A 17,058-nucleotide genomic window follows, 5' to 3' on the forward strand; every position below is an offset into this window, starting at 1 on the left:
GACGGGTGGATGTAGCGCAAGATTGACGATAACAAAACCAACGGAGACAATCGACAGGAAAACTTCGCATTTTGCCACGCTATCATGTCATCGAGAGTGTACAAAGTTGTTTGGGTTCTCTCATTGAGGCTTGTTTTACACATTTAAATAAGGAAGGCTTTGATTTAAGCTCTAGGTTTTGTAAATCCCATCTGGAATTATGGAACAGGTTAAGAAGCTACGTGCAATTACTCGTGGGAGACGGACAATGTATTCGCAAACGTCAAGCCCCAGTACTAGTAGTGATTTCCCAAGAGAAGGTCTGGCCGCAATGGGCCTGTCATGTGGTGAGGCAGACCAGCTCCACATTTTAGGGAAAGTATGGGTTGGATGCACTGAAATGTCATCATTCCAGAAGAAGCGAGTCAGAGCTAATGAAAGCAGCGTGAGGTTGGCTTGCTGGAGATACACCTGGACTGATTGTGGTTACAGTGGGAAGCAGCTGCGGGGATGGGATGGAGATTTTCATATCGCTCTGGGTGGGAGAATGAATGAGGGATGGTCTGTATTATAAGGCCTGAAGGTAATGCTTGCTGTCCTGGCTTTTATTCCACTCATGCCGTATAAGTCTAACTTATATGGAGTATAAGAATATGTCATGTTCACCATGGTTCAAAATTTTGGGTTTGGTAAGTATTTTTTTATGCTCAACAAGACTGCATATATATATATATATATATATATATATATATATATATATATATATATATATATATATATATATATATATATATATATATATATATATATATATATATATATAATATTTGTACAAATTAAAATCCTTAATTTTCCAGAAGTCTTCCACTGTATATAGTTAGTTTAATACATATTTAACTTTATTTGCTCTGAACGGGCAAATTTAGGGGTTATTTGTTATAGAAAATCTATGTGTATAATATTTTTAATGAAATAGTTTTGTTGTATATATATATATATATATATATATATATATATATATATATATATTAAGGGTGGAGCCGAACCCGAATACGGTATTCGGAAAGGCACGAATAGCGTGTTTTTACGAATACTTGATTCAAACAAATACTTGAAAAATTATTTGTATTCGGGAGCAAGAAAAACACTATATCAAAAAGCAGCGTTTCCTCATGAGACCACAGTGCATGCCCGCGTGAGTGAGTGAGAGAGAGTGAGAGAGAGAAAGAGAGAGAGAGAGAGAGAGAGAGAGAGAGAGAGAGAGAGAGAGAGAGAGAGAGAGAGAGAGAGAGAGAGAGAGAGAGAGAGAGAGAGAGAGGCAAAACGCGCCAAAGCCCGAAACTGAAAGCGAGACGTGACTTTTAAGGGGTTGTTTCATATGGATTTATTAATCATTCTTACTGTTCAGTGATCGCAAACTGCCGTAGTTTATTAAAGACGCAAACTCCTCACTGCACGTCAGCTGCGCGCCTTCAGCAGACCTCCTCATTCCTGCAGCACGAGAGCTTTATGATTGTTTATGCGCGCCAAAAGTGGCGGATCTGTCCGGTAAAATATCTGACTGCGTGTCACCGCATCCCTAAGGACTGTTTGGCGAAATATTTGACTGCATGTCACTGCATAACAAACGACTGAAAGGATATAACTAGAGAACTCTCCACTGTGCTACTGGGTGAAAGCGTATGGCAAGCCGTTTTAGCATTTAAACCTTGTTCAGACTATCCATAAATATATTTAGAGATATCTCTAATTATATTTTGACTTGTCATAATTATAATTCGACTAGTCAGATTGGAAATATCTGCAAATATATTATGATAGACTAGTCATATTCCTCCATTGACTTCCATTGAAAAATATTTGCAGATATCTCTAAATAAGTTGACTAGTCACAATTGTAATTAGATATATCTCCAAATGAATTTTGACTAGTCAAAAATCCAATTCAAGATATCTACAACTGTAATTAGACTTTTAGTAAATTAATTAGAGATATCTTCAAATATATTTGTAAATATCTCTAAATATGATGAATTAAAGATATCTCTAAATGTATTATGACTAGTAAAAACTTAGAGATATCAATTACAATTGTTACTAGTCAAAATTCATCTGATTTCGTACTAGTACAATTGTAATTGCAGACATGTCTAATTGTCATTCTGAGTAGTGGAATTATAATTATGACTAGTCAAAATATAATTAGAGATATCTCTAATATATTTATGGAGTCAGAACAAAGATTTAAATGCTAAAAAGGCTTGCCATAGAGAGCGCTTCTCACTGAACAGAGCACCGCGCAACCTTCTATGTAATGTATTATCACATGCACTAAAAGCATCAACACAGCCACATTCTGCCCCAACAAGTCAGTTTTAAACATAAAAAAAAACAAACAAACAAACTTTGTGTCTTTTTTGTGGCAGGCAGATGATAATAGCAGGGCTGTATCTTTTAGTATTATATAGAATACTTTTGTTCTGCCAGATCTCCCGGGCAGGGTTTTATTTAGATTTATTTAGTTAATATTAGTTTTTGGAATTCTGTCCATTGGAAAGAAGTTCTTTCTTTCAGAAGAACAGTTTTTTGAAGTATTATTTGTTTTTATTCTGTCTATTCAGTGTCCTTCAACAAGAACGGTGGTGGTGGGGTTCATAATATTCACAATGGTATTTTATTAGTTGTTGGTTTAACCATGGATGAGATAATGGCTTCTATGTTATTTTCTTTTCAATGACATTTCTTATCACATGTTCAAAAACAACAGCCAATATTGCATATCTATAATTTATATAATGGGTATAATTAAACAATACTTTCACTATAACGTAAATTAGAAGTGTAATAGAAAAAATATATATTTTTGCGCCATTTTGAATTTTACTTGAATACAAATACAAATACTTTTCCCCCCTCAACAAATACAAATACCGGCTGCTCCGCACATCCCTAATATATATATATATATATATATATATATATATATATATATATCCTATTTGTTGATTTTTTTTTACTAACTGAATTAGAAAATATGGCATTATTGGAACTTTTTTCACAATATAATGCTATTTTTTACATTATTTTCAGATTTTATATAATTTAAAACTATTTACTCTGATAATGGTAGAGGTTACTGGTGGTCCTATTTGTTGATTTTTTTTTACTAACTGAATTAGAAAATATGGCATTATTGGAACTTTTTTCACAATATAATGCTATTTTTTACATTATTTTCAGATTTTATATAATTTAAAACTATTTACTCTGATAATGGTAGAGGTTACTGGTGGTCATTAGTTTTCTGCATTACTTGCAGTAACTCTTGATTCGCAGGATTTTCCACTTATTGTCAACTTTTTGATCCCCAAAAACATTGCTTAGAAAATAATATTTTCTCTGAACATTTTGATTTGATTGGAGTTTGAATGAACAGCAATTTCAACTTTTAAAATCCTCATTAAAGGTGCAGTAAGTAAGTTGGACACCCAGTGGTTGAACTAGGTATTTCACCCCTGGATCAAAGCAAACGCAAGTGCAGGTTGCCAGATTGTGAAATGGAGCGGGTGATTTAAACTGCTCTAAATAAAAGCAACAGCACCCAATAGAAAGAATATTTTCCATATTAGACTAAGTTTTTGTCCTAACCAACACCTTGAACTGATATTTTAGAAATGGCTTTATTTCTCAGAGGTGAACAACAGAAAACTAAGACAATGATCACCTCAGGTAAACCTCATTTGCTTTATTCAGTGTTAAATGCAAATAATATGATATTGAATGCCATTTTACATAACATTTATTGCCATACTACTGAAAGCAGCAGCAGATAGTTCACCTCAGATCTTGAAAATAAAATACACCGTATGAAATTGAATTTTAGAACTACACACAGGCAATTGATTCAGCATCTACATTTAATAATGTTAAAGAGTGTTAACATGTATTAAAGAGTTTAAACCTCATGAGTGAATGCATATTCTGTGCTTCTGAATGGCTGTCTTTAAATTTCTGTCGTGCTTCGACTGGTGTAAACAGCCAAATTGCTCATCGCTGCAGATCTTGTCACGAAGCGTGTTGTTAGGACACAGGACAACAATGTAACCTGCTCACCTAATGTTTACGTTTGTAATATTTTTATTATTTGATAATTAATAACGGTATGTGGAATTTCAGTCACGGATGCATACTTTGAGAGCCTTCCTGAATGAATGAATGAATGAATGAATGAATTATGCAGTTTTCCACTAAGACAACCTGGGTTCTGCAATATAGTTGACTGATTAACAAATAGATTACCAAAATTACCAAAACAAAGACATTGTTCTGGCATGGAAAACACATTTTTAAAGCAAAACACCCGACTTCAGCATTGTTTTTCAGATAATTATTTTCACTTGGCTTGTTTTTCAAATATCTGCAAACTTATTATGGTATTTTTGTGCGTTAGAAGAGTTAAAAACTTGTATACAGCACCTTTAATTTATTTGCTTACTAAGTATTTTGATCAATTTAATTTTGACTCTTTAAACCCCAACAACTACTAAAAAGCTTACCTGCTTGGACTTCCAGACCTCCAAAACAGGCATGCCAGCAATGATGGAGTTAGGGTCTTCTTGGGCTGCAGAATTCACTGTATCATTAGCTCCAATGACCAAAACCAGATCAGTTTCTGAAAAACAGTTAAAGAGCATGATCATTGATTTTTTTTATCCCACAAACAAAGGCCAAAAACACTAAACAAAAGCAAAATATACACCATACCAGGGAAGTCTTCATTGATCTCATCCATCTCCAGCACAACATCATATGGCACACCAGCTTCAGCCAGCAGTACATTCAGCTGGCCCGGCATTCGACCAGCCACAGGGTGGATTCCAAACCTAAAAACACAGATACAAACAATACAGACCACATGATCCTTTACATCGCCTGATACACACGGCACCCAAACAGAACGCTTTCCAGCAGCGCTGAGTGACTCTCCATACAGTGCGTGCAGCCATTCTTTTGAACACTGTTAAGTGAAGCGCTTTAGGGTCGAGGTCAGGCTGTTTGCAAAAGGTTAAGAGAGAAGGAAATAAGCAGTGGCTGAAGCTATCTTTTTAATGCCAAAAGCAGTAAAGTGCATGAGCTCTGGGGAAATGGCTTGAGGAAGACGAGTGGACCCTCAGGGCAGGTGGGCCGCTTTACGACTTCACTGTAAAACACAGAAGATCACAGCCAACAGGCTTAAGAAAGACACAGGAAGTGATATGCACTTTAAACCAGTGTAAAAGCATGTTCCACTTTTCCAGTGTTTCAAGTTGTTTACACTATTTTGAGGTAAAAAGATATGCAACTGTGGTCATTTTTCATAAAGTAACTAATATTTATATTTTTGTATGTAAACTTAATTTTTTAATCCAATCCAACATATTACTTATTAAAGATAAAAAAATCACAATTACAAAAAATATGAAAGACTCCTTAAAGTCATTAAAAACAGCCTTGGGTTTTATTTATCAAACATATACATTGTCCAGTTAAATAATTTCAAAGGTCCAAAACATTATGATTTCTTTATAAATAATTGGCCACAAAGATTCCTTTAATGGTAATTTAGATCCTAATTGTGGCCGATCTATTATTAAGCCAGCTACACTACGAATAATTTTGGACGGTTGTGTTCAAAATTAAAGAACTTCTGGCAGCTAATATTTAAATTCTCTCCAATACATTAAATTCTTATGTATAACCCGAGGCCATAATATCAGTATTTGGTATTACATTATTATCCTTTTGTATTAATAAAAGAAAGATAAATGTGATTGCCTACACTTTTAGCTAGAAGGTTAAAATTGCTCAAATTTTGCTCAAACTTTTACACCACACGACCTTAGAAAACACATTAAACTGTAAGAGGTTGTACTGATATGTTTTTTCCTCAATGGGCAACTAGTTTCAGATCACTTAAAGAAGATGGACCCTTCAGCTATTTTAAGAGTAGAACTTTCTTATTTCTTTCTTTTCTCATCTATATCTATATATTATTTGTATTTTAATTTTTTAAAGATATTTTTACTGAACCTAAATGTAGTATGTGTAATAGGTTATGTTTGTTTGTAAAAAAAAAATAAATAAAAGCTATTTGTACTGCATGTTTTATATCTAACAATAAAAACACTTTTGAGGAAAAAAGAAATTAAGGTTGGAAACTTAAATTCTCAGAAAAGATTGGTTGTGTAATGATTACATAGATGTGCACCTTTAACCAATTTATGTGCGGTCACTAAAACCAGCTCACTTTACTTCTGATTTGAATTGGATTAGTTGTTTACTTTGTAATTAGTCCATTTGCAGATCACTCGTGTCCACTTTTTGCAACACATTTATGCCCTATTTGAGTGTATATGTTTTACACTTTTGGCAATTATGTTTCTTTCTCATATTTTGAAGAAAAAAATAAATAAAATCTACCAACTTTTCCTTAAAAAATAATAATGAAAAAAAAATCAAACTTTTTCTAATAAAACTTTAATAAAAAATTAAATCTCCCAACTTTTCCTTAAAGATAATAATAAAAAAGAAAAAATCTTGACAAATAATAAAAAAAATAATAATAAAATAATAATAATAATTGCAGGTCACTCGTGTCCACTTTTTGAAACACATTTATGCCCTATTTGAGCGTATATGTTTTACACTTTTGGCAATTATGTTTCTTTCTTATATTTTGAAGAAAAAAAAAAAATCTCCCAACTTTTCCTTAAAAAATAATTTAAAAAAAAACCAACTTTTCCTTAAAATTTATTTTAAAATTCCCAACTTTTCCTAAAAAATAATATAAAAAAAAAATCTAACTTTTTTCTTTATAAAACTTTAATAAAAATTAAATCTCACTACTTTTCCTTAAAGATAATAATAAAAAAGAAAAAATCTTTACAAATAATAATACAATAAAAAAATAATATTAATAACAATTGCAGATCACTCGTGTCCACTTGTTGAAACACATTTATGCCCTATTTGAGCGTATTTGTTTTACACTTTTTGCAATTAAGTTTCTTTCTCATATTTTGAAGAAAAAATGAATAAAATCTCCCAACTTTTCCTTAAAAATAATAATTTAAAAAAAATTAAAACTTTTCCTTATTTTTTTTCCTTTAAAAAATCCCCATCTTTTACTTAAAAAAATTAATTTAAAAGATTCTCCCAACTTTTCCTTAAAAAATAAAATAAATAAATTTCCCAACGTTCTCTTTAAAAAAAAATCTCTCAACTTTTCCTTACAAATTATAATTAAAAAAATCTAAACTTTTTCTTATTTGTTTAATCTCACAACTTTAAAAAAAAATCCCCAATTTTTCCTTAGAAAATAAAATAAATAAAAAGAATCTCCCAACTTAACCTTAAAAAATTTTAATTTAATCTCCCAACATTTTCTTTAAAAAATCCAACTTTTCCTTAAAAAATTATTTTAAAAGAATCTCCCAACTTTTTCCCAAAAAATATTAAATAAATAAATCTCCCAACTTTCTTTAAAAAAAATAAAATAAATAAATAAATCTCCCAACTTTTTCTTTAAAAAAATAAATCTCTCAAATTTTCCTTAATTTTTTTTTAACCTCCCAACTTTTCCTTTAAAAAAATCTCCCAAATTTTACTTAATAAAAATAAAAATTAAAAATTAAAAAAAAAAAAAAATCACAATATCATAATAAAAAAATATAATAATAATACTAATAATACTAAAAGCCAAACTTTTCTTAAAAATAATAATTTAAAAATTATAAACTCAAAACTTTTCCTTAAAAAAAAAAAAAAAAAAAAAAAAAAAAAAAAAAAAAAAAAAAAAACTTCCAACATTTTTTTTTTTTTTTTTAGGTAATTTTGTCTATTTCTAAGTGTCGTGTCCACGAAGACCAACCGAAACTTGGCGTCTGTTTATCAGTTTCCTTCAACTAAATGTGTCAAATAGGAAATGAGGAAAAACATGTCCAATAATCAACTAAAGCAAAATATACTTTAACAGACAGGCCTAAAATTTTCAAGACATGGGCTTTGTCAATCAGCTCCGTCTCTGGCTTTCATAACCTCCAGCTGCAGTACGCACAAAACAGCCTGGGCGAACAGAGTCCAAGCTTCAAATCTCCCCATCCAAACCAGCCCGATCGTTCTACTATTCCCATTACAATCGCACAGCTTTCCACCAACATGCTCCGAAAACAACCGCAAAATCTTACAACCCAAAAGAGACTCAAAACAGCGGCGCTTTACTGCTTAAAAACTGGCGACTCTTGCAATGAACCGAATCTTTCCAACTCTACCCTGCAGCAAAAAAACAAAAGTAATGATGGAGAGACAGAGAGAACAGGAATGATTAGGAGACAGTTTACACAGTGTCAGCTCTACCCACAATCCTCTGGACAGTGCGACACCCCGAGCCAATTATCCTGAAGAAAGCAAGGGGAGGGGGGGGAGATCGGAGGGTGCGCTACCTAATCTGTCCACTCTTTGGCCACCCATCTCCCCTTCTAATCAACTGCAAATGCTCTAATTGGCAGCAGCTGTTGGGCTCTTAGATCAAACGAATGAAGGAAAATTACACAAGCTTCCGGTCTGCATCTCTCCTCCACAATCACAGTGCCCGCAGCTCTTGAAAGAGAGAGAGAAAACAGAAATGCAGCTTATGTCACTGATCTGACAAGGTGGCAACTGAATGAAATAAGTTGCCAATTTCAATTTGACTGTTTAAGTGCCCCATAAGCTGCATTGTGGGAAATTGTATTGAGGCTCATGAGGGAGCATCAGGGAATGATAATCTGATGCAGGACGCAAAGATTTCCAGTACTGAACAAAGCATGCATGACCGCCTCATGAACAAGTTGTTGACCAGTGTTTCATGTCTTAACGTGACCTCTGACCTATGGATTTGCATCACTTGAATGCGTAAAACCAATAGAAGATCAAAACATGACCTCTAAGTAAAGATATTTTAAATATGGAGCAATCTTGAATATCTCTGCACATGCTACTATCTGTGCTGGTATGTGGCGAGACTTTTGCTGGAGGAATCTTACTAGATATGTTAAAACAAGGCCCACAAGGAAACTGCACGCGCAGAATTTCGCAGATTTCTACGGATGATTCTGTTTATTTACTTGTATAAATGTATTTTAATTTATGATTATTCAGTTTTTTAATTAATTTCAGTATAATTATTGACTAATATGAAAATATTCATACAACTTATTTACAATACAGTTTGTAAAGTAACATTTTCTTTTTTGTCTTTTAGTGGATATATAATAAGAAAAACTTGCTTTGTGTACCAAATAAAGTGGACCAAATTGGATTTGCATCATAAACATTAAATACAAGTTAAAAAGGTATTACTTTTTAGTTCATATATTAAAGTTTTATTTATGATACTCCTAAAATCATTTTGCATAAATCTGCAGAAATGTTTTACAAAATTTTGCGCAGAAATAGCAAAAAAATATTCACAGATTCCGTCTGGCCCTAGTTATAACCCTCAAGTTAAAATGTATTCAGATTTGTGTGAAGGACAGGGGACTATGAAGGAAATATGAGGAACATTTACAAAACAAGTTTCATGTACATTGGAGCTGCTTAGATATTTAGCCATACTGGAAAGATGTTATACAAGGCTGTGACATGAAAAGTGGCAACAATTTGAACCTCCAACAAAGTCTGAATGTTTGGATATTGTTACCAAGTTTCAAAATGTGAAGGACTTTTTTACTAAAATTATAAATAGATAACTACTTGCATAAGTGATAAAAACAGACTGTGCTTGACTTTATATTTTGTTAACTGATCTTTAATTTGTATCCTTTTAAGCTCTTATGTTATTCTAACATTCTCGCTTTCACTGTCTTTCTCCAATTTTCACTTAAAAAAAAATATCAAAATGAAGTAAAAACGAATATATATACTATATATGAACAATCATATCAGCGTTGCATCATCTTGTGTCATTTCATATGCTAAAACTGTAGTGTGACTCTACTATAGCTTTAAGTGTATGAAACTGGTTGGCAGCAATGCCATAACATTCTGGGAGTGATTTTTTAAAAAAAAAAAAGTGTTTGTGCCTTCATGAAAAATGCTGAGGGCATCTTTAAGTCACAGATAATGCCATAATAGGCTCAATGGTTTGCCCAGAGTGTGGTGAAACCAGCCTAGTGCTGAAAACCACTATCTAGTGGGAACACAACAAAAGAACTGACACCATCCAGTGAGAGAGACAAACAAGACAGTGGGAAGGAAAAATGGCAAAATGGCCATGGTGGTCAGTCATAGCTTCCTGAAGAGTACATTTAAATCAGATGGCCATTTTTGAGCGCATCACTCTTTGGACTTTTAAATAAGGACAGGAAAATGTGGGGCGGGGGGAAGAATTGCTTTGACAAATGACAAACTAGAAAATTAATTTCTGATGTTTGTAGGAGACATGAATCTCACTCTGTGCATTAGTACATTGAAAATTAAGGTATATTAAACTGAAAATTTTTAAATATTAAAACAATAAATAATTTAAATTTCACATATTACTACACTGTAAATAAATGTACATTCTATTAAATTTAACAATTTATAATTATTAAATCATTTAAATTTCACACATTACTACACTGTAAATAAATGTATATTACTAAATTCAAAAACATTTTATATTAGAATAATAAATAATTTAAATTTCACACATTACTACACTGTAAGTGAATGTAAATACTCTTAACTTTAACATTTTCAAATATTAAACTGATAAATAATTAAAATTTCACACATGCATTTGGTATGCAAAAAGACTTTGAATCTTTAAACAAGTTCCTTTTTAATGTTGAAACGCAAGCAGTGGTTTGAGATAATTGAAAATATTCATGTAATAGTATTAACAGACATTTATCTTGACGATGAAAATGGATATTTAAGGAAGTGTTGGGAAAAAGGGTTGATATATAAGGAATATAAAAACAACACAACAAGTCAATGGTAACTGGAAGAGATAAAGCAATCTTATGCGTTTGGCTTTTTTTTTACATGCAAGTCTATGTGTGATGTGTATATATACTGTAGGTAATTATGTATGTGCATATTGATATGTGTATGTATGTAATGATATATGTTAGTATGTTTTTTTGCCAAGTTTTTGTTCGGTTTTGTAATAAAGTAAATAAAACGCAAAGTTAAAAAATAAAATGCAGAACTTTTTGTTTGAGGTTTGCCAATTTAGAAACATTTGGAATTAAAAAAAAAAAGTCATTTATATATATATATATATATATATATATATATATATATATATATATGTATATATCAGACTTTCAGCGTGTCAGCAGCCATTCTTTAGTGTCGCAGTTAATCAAATAAAAGTTAGTAAATAAAATAAAAAAATAAAATAAAATTCTACTTTTCCACTAGTTTACACAGTTCTTATCTGATCACTATCCCTATAACAGTGGAAACATGGATCGATGGAATATCCCATTGATAGGACATTTTTTGACAATTTACTGGTAAAAAAAGATGAATAAGCCCTCCACATCACATATCTTTATTTAATTATCCCATCTTAAAATCCTGCCATCATTCACATTTTCAACTTGCAACTTTTACATGATATTACAAGCTTAACTCATTAAAATATTGAAATGGTGTGGTTGTTGAAGCATCTCCAGGGTCAAGCGCACAGCCTTTCCACGCCCTGCAACCTGAGAGGCGTCAGTGGGACTGTGGAAAGTATTGCGTATTGCGCACCTGTCGCTCTTTCACAGCACTGGGAGGCCTGGGGTTCACTGCGCTCTCAGATCACAGGGGCATTACACGTACACTGGAGAGCTAACAAAAGCCCCACACAATAGAGCGACTGAATGACGAGATTCAAAAGCACTCTTTGAAATGGAGGAGTCCGACATGCAGAGAGAAAGATGCCATTGAGAGGTGCACCAGACTGACCTGCAGTTAGTGAGATATTCAAACAGTACCGAGCCTCTCTGACAGACCAACGCTCACAGACACTGAGATGGAAGGGAAAACGTTTGACTTTTTGGCTTGCGTTTGAATAAGATATGAGACTAATACATTGCCGGCCAGATAGAGGCCTGTGTTAAAATCTTTTTTTCATGAAAAAACTTTGCAGATACAATGAAAAAAATGTTTTAGTCTTTTCAAATTTAAAAAAATATATACAACAACAACAACACAAAAAATATTCACTGATAATTTAGTAAAAAAAAAAAATAATCCATCAATAGATTTGTTTTTCTAAATTCTTAGATAAAATGCATTTAACAGCAAAAAAAAAAATTGGAAATATTTTTATGCTGTATAACTTCACAAATGCATCCTTGATTTTTTTATTTATTTAAAATTACATACCTTTTTAAAAGCCATAATTTAACTTAATATGCTTTTTTGATTTATTAAAAGAAAATGTAATGTTTAAATGTCAAATATTCATCTACAACCTAATGAATACAATCTATCTTCCAATATTTGTAAATTTATTATTTTCTAAAACACATTTTAATGTTTTTAAATATTGTATGGATAATTTAATTACGGATAATTAATTAATAATAAGTTTATAAAATATCCCATTTACAAAGCTTATTACGGCAAATAAAAATTCATTTTGACTGCTTTAATTAAAATATATTTTTAATATATATATTTAAAGAATTTAATAACTCAATAACATGTTTTGATATACATTCAGTTTTAAAGCACATCTGTGGGCAGAAAAACAGGTATTTGGGTGAAGAAAGAAAAATATTTCTAAGTGTCATCCACTTCAATAATCCATATGATGTTAACCAACTAGGGGTGTCCTGCATCTCCTGAGCAACGGTCACAGAGACAAATGGAAAATGCAAGCTGAAAGCCTTCTCCTGGTCTCATAGATCTTACTCATGACTTCATCATGACGTCAAATCAGTTTCACTGGGAGAATTAAACAAAAAAGAAAAAAAAAACCTGACTCGCTTACCTGACTTTCTTGCCCTGATCAGTCAGTGACTTCACAAGATCAGCAATGGGATACTGAGCTTTTGCTGCACACAGACCATAACCTGAAGTAAAAGATATAGGAATTAAATACATATAAAAATATACAAACACATTCAAATTTAATACAATACGGTTATGGTGTTTGTTTAGAAGACAGAAAAGTACAATTGTACATTTATTTAAAAAAAATACATATTTACATAAGTGTATTTGCATGTTATGCATTTATTTATACGTTTATTTATATTATTTATGATGTAGTCATGGTTTTTATATAATATGCATTTACTTTTCTGAACTTCAGATAAGTCACTTAAATATGTATTTTACAAAAGGTACAATTAAAAAAAAAATTTACTGTTCTGTCTTCTAATGTCTATATATTTTTTTTATTTGTTACTATTTACGTTGGTCAACATTGTACCAAAATCTTGGGGTTGCTAAACAGTTTTTGTTTGTTTTTAAAATGAATGACAATAGAAGTCTGATCTATGATTAAAGCAAAAACAAAGAAAAACAATTTACAAAACTCCTGCGTAAACGCCTGAACTCTGCATGATCCCGACATGTCATTTCCATATTTTTACTAATCATAGCTCATCCTTCTCACAAAATGCTGTGTGAACCGATTTTGCCATAATAAACTATTCCAACTTATAAACAATAGGAAAAATATGTTTTGATGGTAAAGCAAACAAGTGACCCGCTTCCACTCATTTGTAACTCAGACGCAGTAGTAACTAACACTCGAATGACTGGAACAGATTATAAACAAGCTAAAAAAACGGAGGAAATTGCTTCATGTTGAAATACATTGTTGATTAATCTAAAGAAGAGTCAGAATATATTATAATTTATCACAAATATGTTTATTATTACACCTTTGGCCCAGTGTGAAAGCAAAGCAGACTCAGTTAAAATGGGATCAGTAGGAGCTTGACATAATAAAAAGAAAATAAAAAAGTAGCACTAAAAGAAACTCCATGCCAGTCAATTACAGTTGACACAGGTCTTTCACAACAGCTTTAAAAATCTTTGCGCCCAAATAAGCATGTCACATTTTGACCAACCCTCTTTACTACTAATGATTTTTTTTTCTCTGAGAAAACAGCCATAGTTGGCAAACCCTACGCTTAAACAGAAAAGGCTTAAATGTTTTCACAACTGTCAATCATCCAAACACACCATGACAACTTAAATTATATGAAAAGGTGTAAATGAAAACAAAGCTTAGTTCAAGGAGTGAGCAGTAGAGAACTCAAAACATACCAAAAAGCAATGATGGCTGATGGATGAATTTAGAGGCAAATGAGGAGAGAAAACTTAAGTGCTTCAATTACGTGTTATTTTGCAGTCCAGAGTTCAACAATAAGGAGAGTCTAACTTTCCAGACTGCAGCTTCTATAATCAAACATTTGCCATCTTTTATATCAGAAAGCCAGTGAATTCATTATTATTAAGCATTAACTCTACATTAATAAGCATTAGTAAGCAGTTTATAACTGCAGCTAAAAATGCTTATTTTTTTAATTATAACCATATTTATAATGTGCTTAACAATTGTACTTTCATAATTTGTGGCTGGTTGTAGGGCTGGGCGATTTGGCAAAAAAAAAATCTAGGTTTTTTATAAAGTTTGATCGATTCACGATTTCCAATTCGATTTTTTTTTTTTTTTTTTTGTGTTACTAGTCTTCTCAAAACATGACAACAACATGACTGAAGTAACATTCTCTTTAAAAGTAACTTGAAAAACCATCTGGTTAAGCAACATTGTATTTTTAATGGCCATGTCATACAAAAATCGGTCAAGGTGTAAATAAATGTAAAACAAATTCACGAGTTAAATAGCCTTGCTGAAGATTTTAATAAAAATATTTGTGTAAATATTGCAGTTGCAGGAATACAGAGGTATTTTTGCAAGTTTTGCTGAGCCTAGGAAAGATTGGCTGTCAGCTCGGCTTTGACTTCTTTTGATCTTCTGATTAAATGACAACTTGTAATGCTGCTGCCTTATTCTTGAAAAGATACAGTGGAAGAAAAGAACTGAACATGGAAACTGTAAAGCCTAATTTAACCCAATGTGTGAAGTTGTGGACGTATAGCAGGAGCAAATACAAGCACCAGATGTGTGTCTGACATAAATTAATATATTTAATATATTTTTTCTATTTCCCCCTTTTAAATACCGATCATTTCATGCACTTTTCACCACTCTCTGTATTATGCTGCCTGATCTGTCTGGTTTTCAACTAGGTCCACTAAATGATGTCATGGGGGCGGGTACTTTCATTTTCACTGCTACTGGCCCTCACCTCTGCTCGTGTTCAAACCAAAAGATCGGCGCGGTTTTTCACATGGCAGGCTTTTACGTCCTTCATACATGTTGAAATCCACACAGACGTGACTCAGACTAATGCAACAAGTAAAATCCTACATGACTTCACGCTTTAACAGGCAGTCAAGCAGGTCGTACACCAGAAGCTAATTAGAATTCTAAAATCCATGGCGCTGCGTGGTGCTGCGCGTCGTCGAGAGGTGCTTCTGGTGTGCTTCCTGCTTCATACAGAGAGTGAACCAAAGCGCATTGGTGCCATTATAATGTATTAAATATATATATATTTTTTTAAATCGCGATTTCTCGATTTGATTCCAAATTAAATAGTCTTAAAACGTAAATTCAAATTAATCGAAGAAAAAAAAAAATAAAAAAAAATAAATAAATAAATAAATAAAAAAAAAAAAAATCGGAAAAAAAAAAATCGGAAAAAATAAAAATAAATAAATAAATAATTAAATAAATCGCCCAGCCCTAGCTGGTTGATTATTCATTACTTAAGTATTACATTATTTACAAACCATTTGTATTTAAGAGCAGTAGGAGGTTTTTAAGATAATTCAGAATGAGTGAGTAAATGATTAATAAACTATTGAAATCAACGTTTATAAATCTTATTTTTCAGGTAAATAGAAATAATTATTACTATGTATGTTAAATGCTATTTAACTCAACCTTATGCAGTTTTGTGACCTAATCTAAAGTGAGGACTATTCATGCTTTATCAATCCCTCAAATGACTCATCAGGTCCGGATAAACGACCTAAAGTTGGCATACATGCAAATGATGAGGGGCCTGCTCCGCAAGTCACGGTTTGTGCATTGTAACAGTTTGGTTTGTGCATTGATTGGCCTGTTGTCCAATGGGGTTTTACACAAGTGGAATTTACATGAGAACGAGGAAACAATGGTGTCTGAGGCTCACCGTATGTCTGTTTCCATATATTGATCTCTTATTATTAGACTATGCCAAAATATACCCAGACTCTTTTAATAGGGCACCTTTAATGTATGCCCTTAATTACATCCAATAGGTTTATCCCAGCAGACTTTGGTGCTCATGACGAGTCAGGCCAGTGTTATCCGTGAGCACAGGGCTCTTAGACATCTTGGCAGAGGCTAAACAGGCAACAGTCAAAAAAAAAAAAAACCTGGATGCCTCATAGCTGGTTGGCCATTTGTTTTAAATAAAAAAGGGCCGTTTCTGTTGTGCTTGGCCTTGCAGTCTTGTTTATTCTGGAACGAGCTGTTTATTATCATTTCTCCTTTTCTTTCTGTTCATATTCCCGCATCTAATCGCTCCTCTTTTCCACTGTCCTGTCGCCTTCAAGGTCTTGATCATCTCAACCTGCTGTCGGACCATAAAATGTGACTATAAAACAGTCCATTGCGAAGAACAAAGCAGTCGCTCGAGGCCAATGCCAAGACAAAACCAACCACAGAAAAATATGCACTTCACATACATGAGTCCAACTAAATTATTTGCCAACCAAGCTTGTATTAAAAGCTAAACACGGATCAAGTTCATCAAACACACACAGCTCCATCAGTCAGCTGGGCTAAAAAAAATATGGCGCTATCATGCCAGAAGAATACCACATGAGGCCAATCACACCACTTTACAAAACACCCAAACAGATACATGATAAAACTGCATGCAAATATTTCGAGGGCCTTAAAAAAAAAAAGTGGGAATTTAAGACCACCTCACAACAAGACCCAAC

At 32.5% G+C, this 17,058-nt stretch overlaps 1 protein-coding gene across 2 annotated transcripts in view; it reads right to left on the bottom strand.

Annotated features, from left to right (window-relative positions):
* Positions 1-17,058, bottom strand: part of nnt (nicotinamide nucleotide transhydrogenase) — a 64,938-nt gene that overhangs the window by 3,368 nt on the left and 44,512 nt on the right. For both annotated transcript variants that reach the window (XM_073934421.1, NM_214756.1), the window contains 3 exon segments: positions 12,977-13,058; positions 4,744-4,862; positions 4,536-4,651 (listed from right to left, as the gene is read on the bottom strand). In XM_073934421.1, coding sequence (XP_073790522.1) covers positions 4,536-4,651; positions 4,744-4,862; positions 12,977-13,058 — 317 coding nt within the window.

The sequence above is a fragment of the Danio rerio genome, chromosome 21 (assembly GCF_049306965.1).
Source record: "Danio rerio strain Tuebingen ecotype United States chromosome 21, GRCz12tu, whole genome shotgun sequence".
In the NCBI taxonomy this organism is placed as follows: Eukaryota; Metazoa; Chordata; class Actinopteri; order Cypriniformes; family Danionidae; genus Danio; species Danio rerio.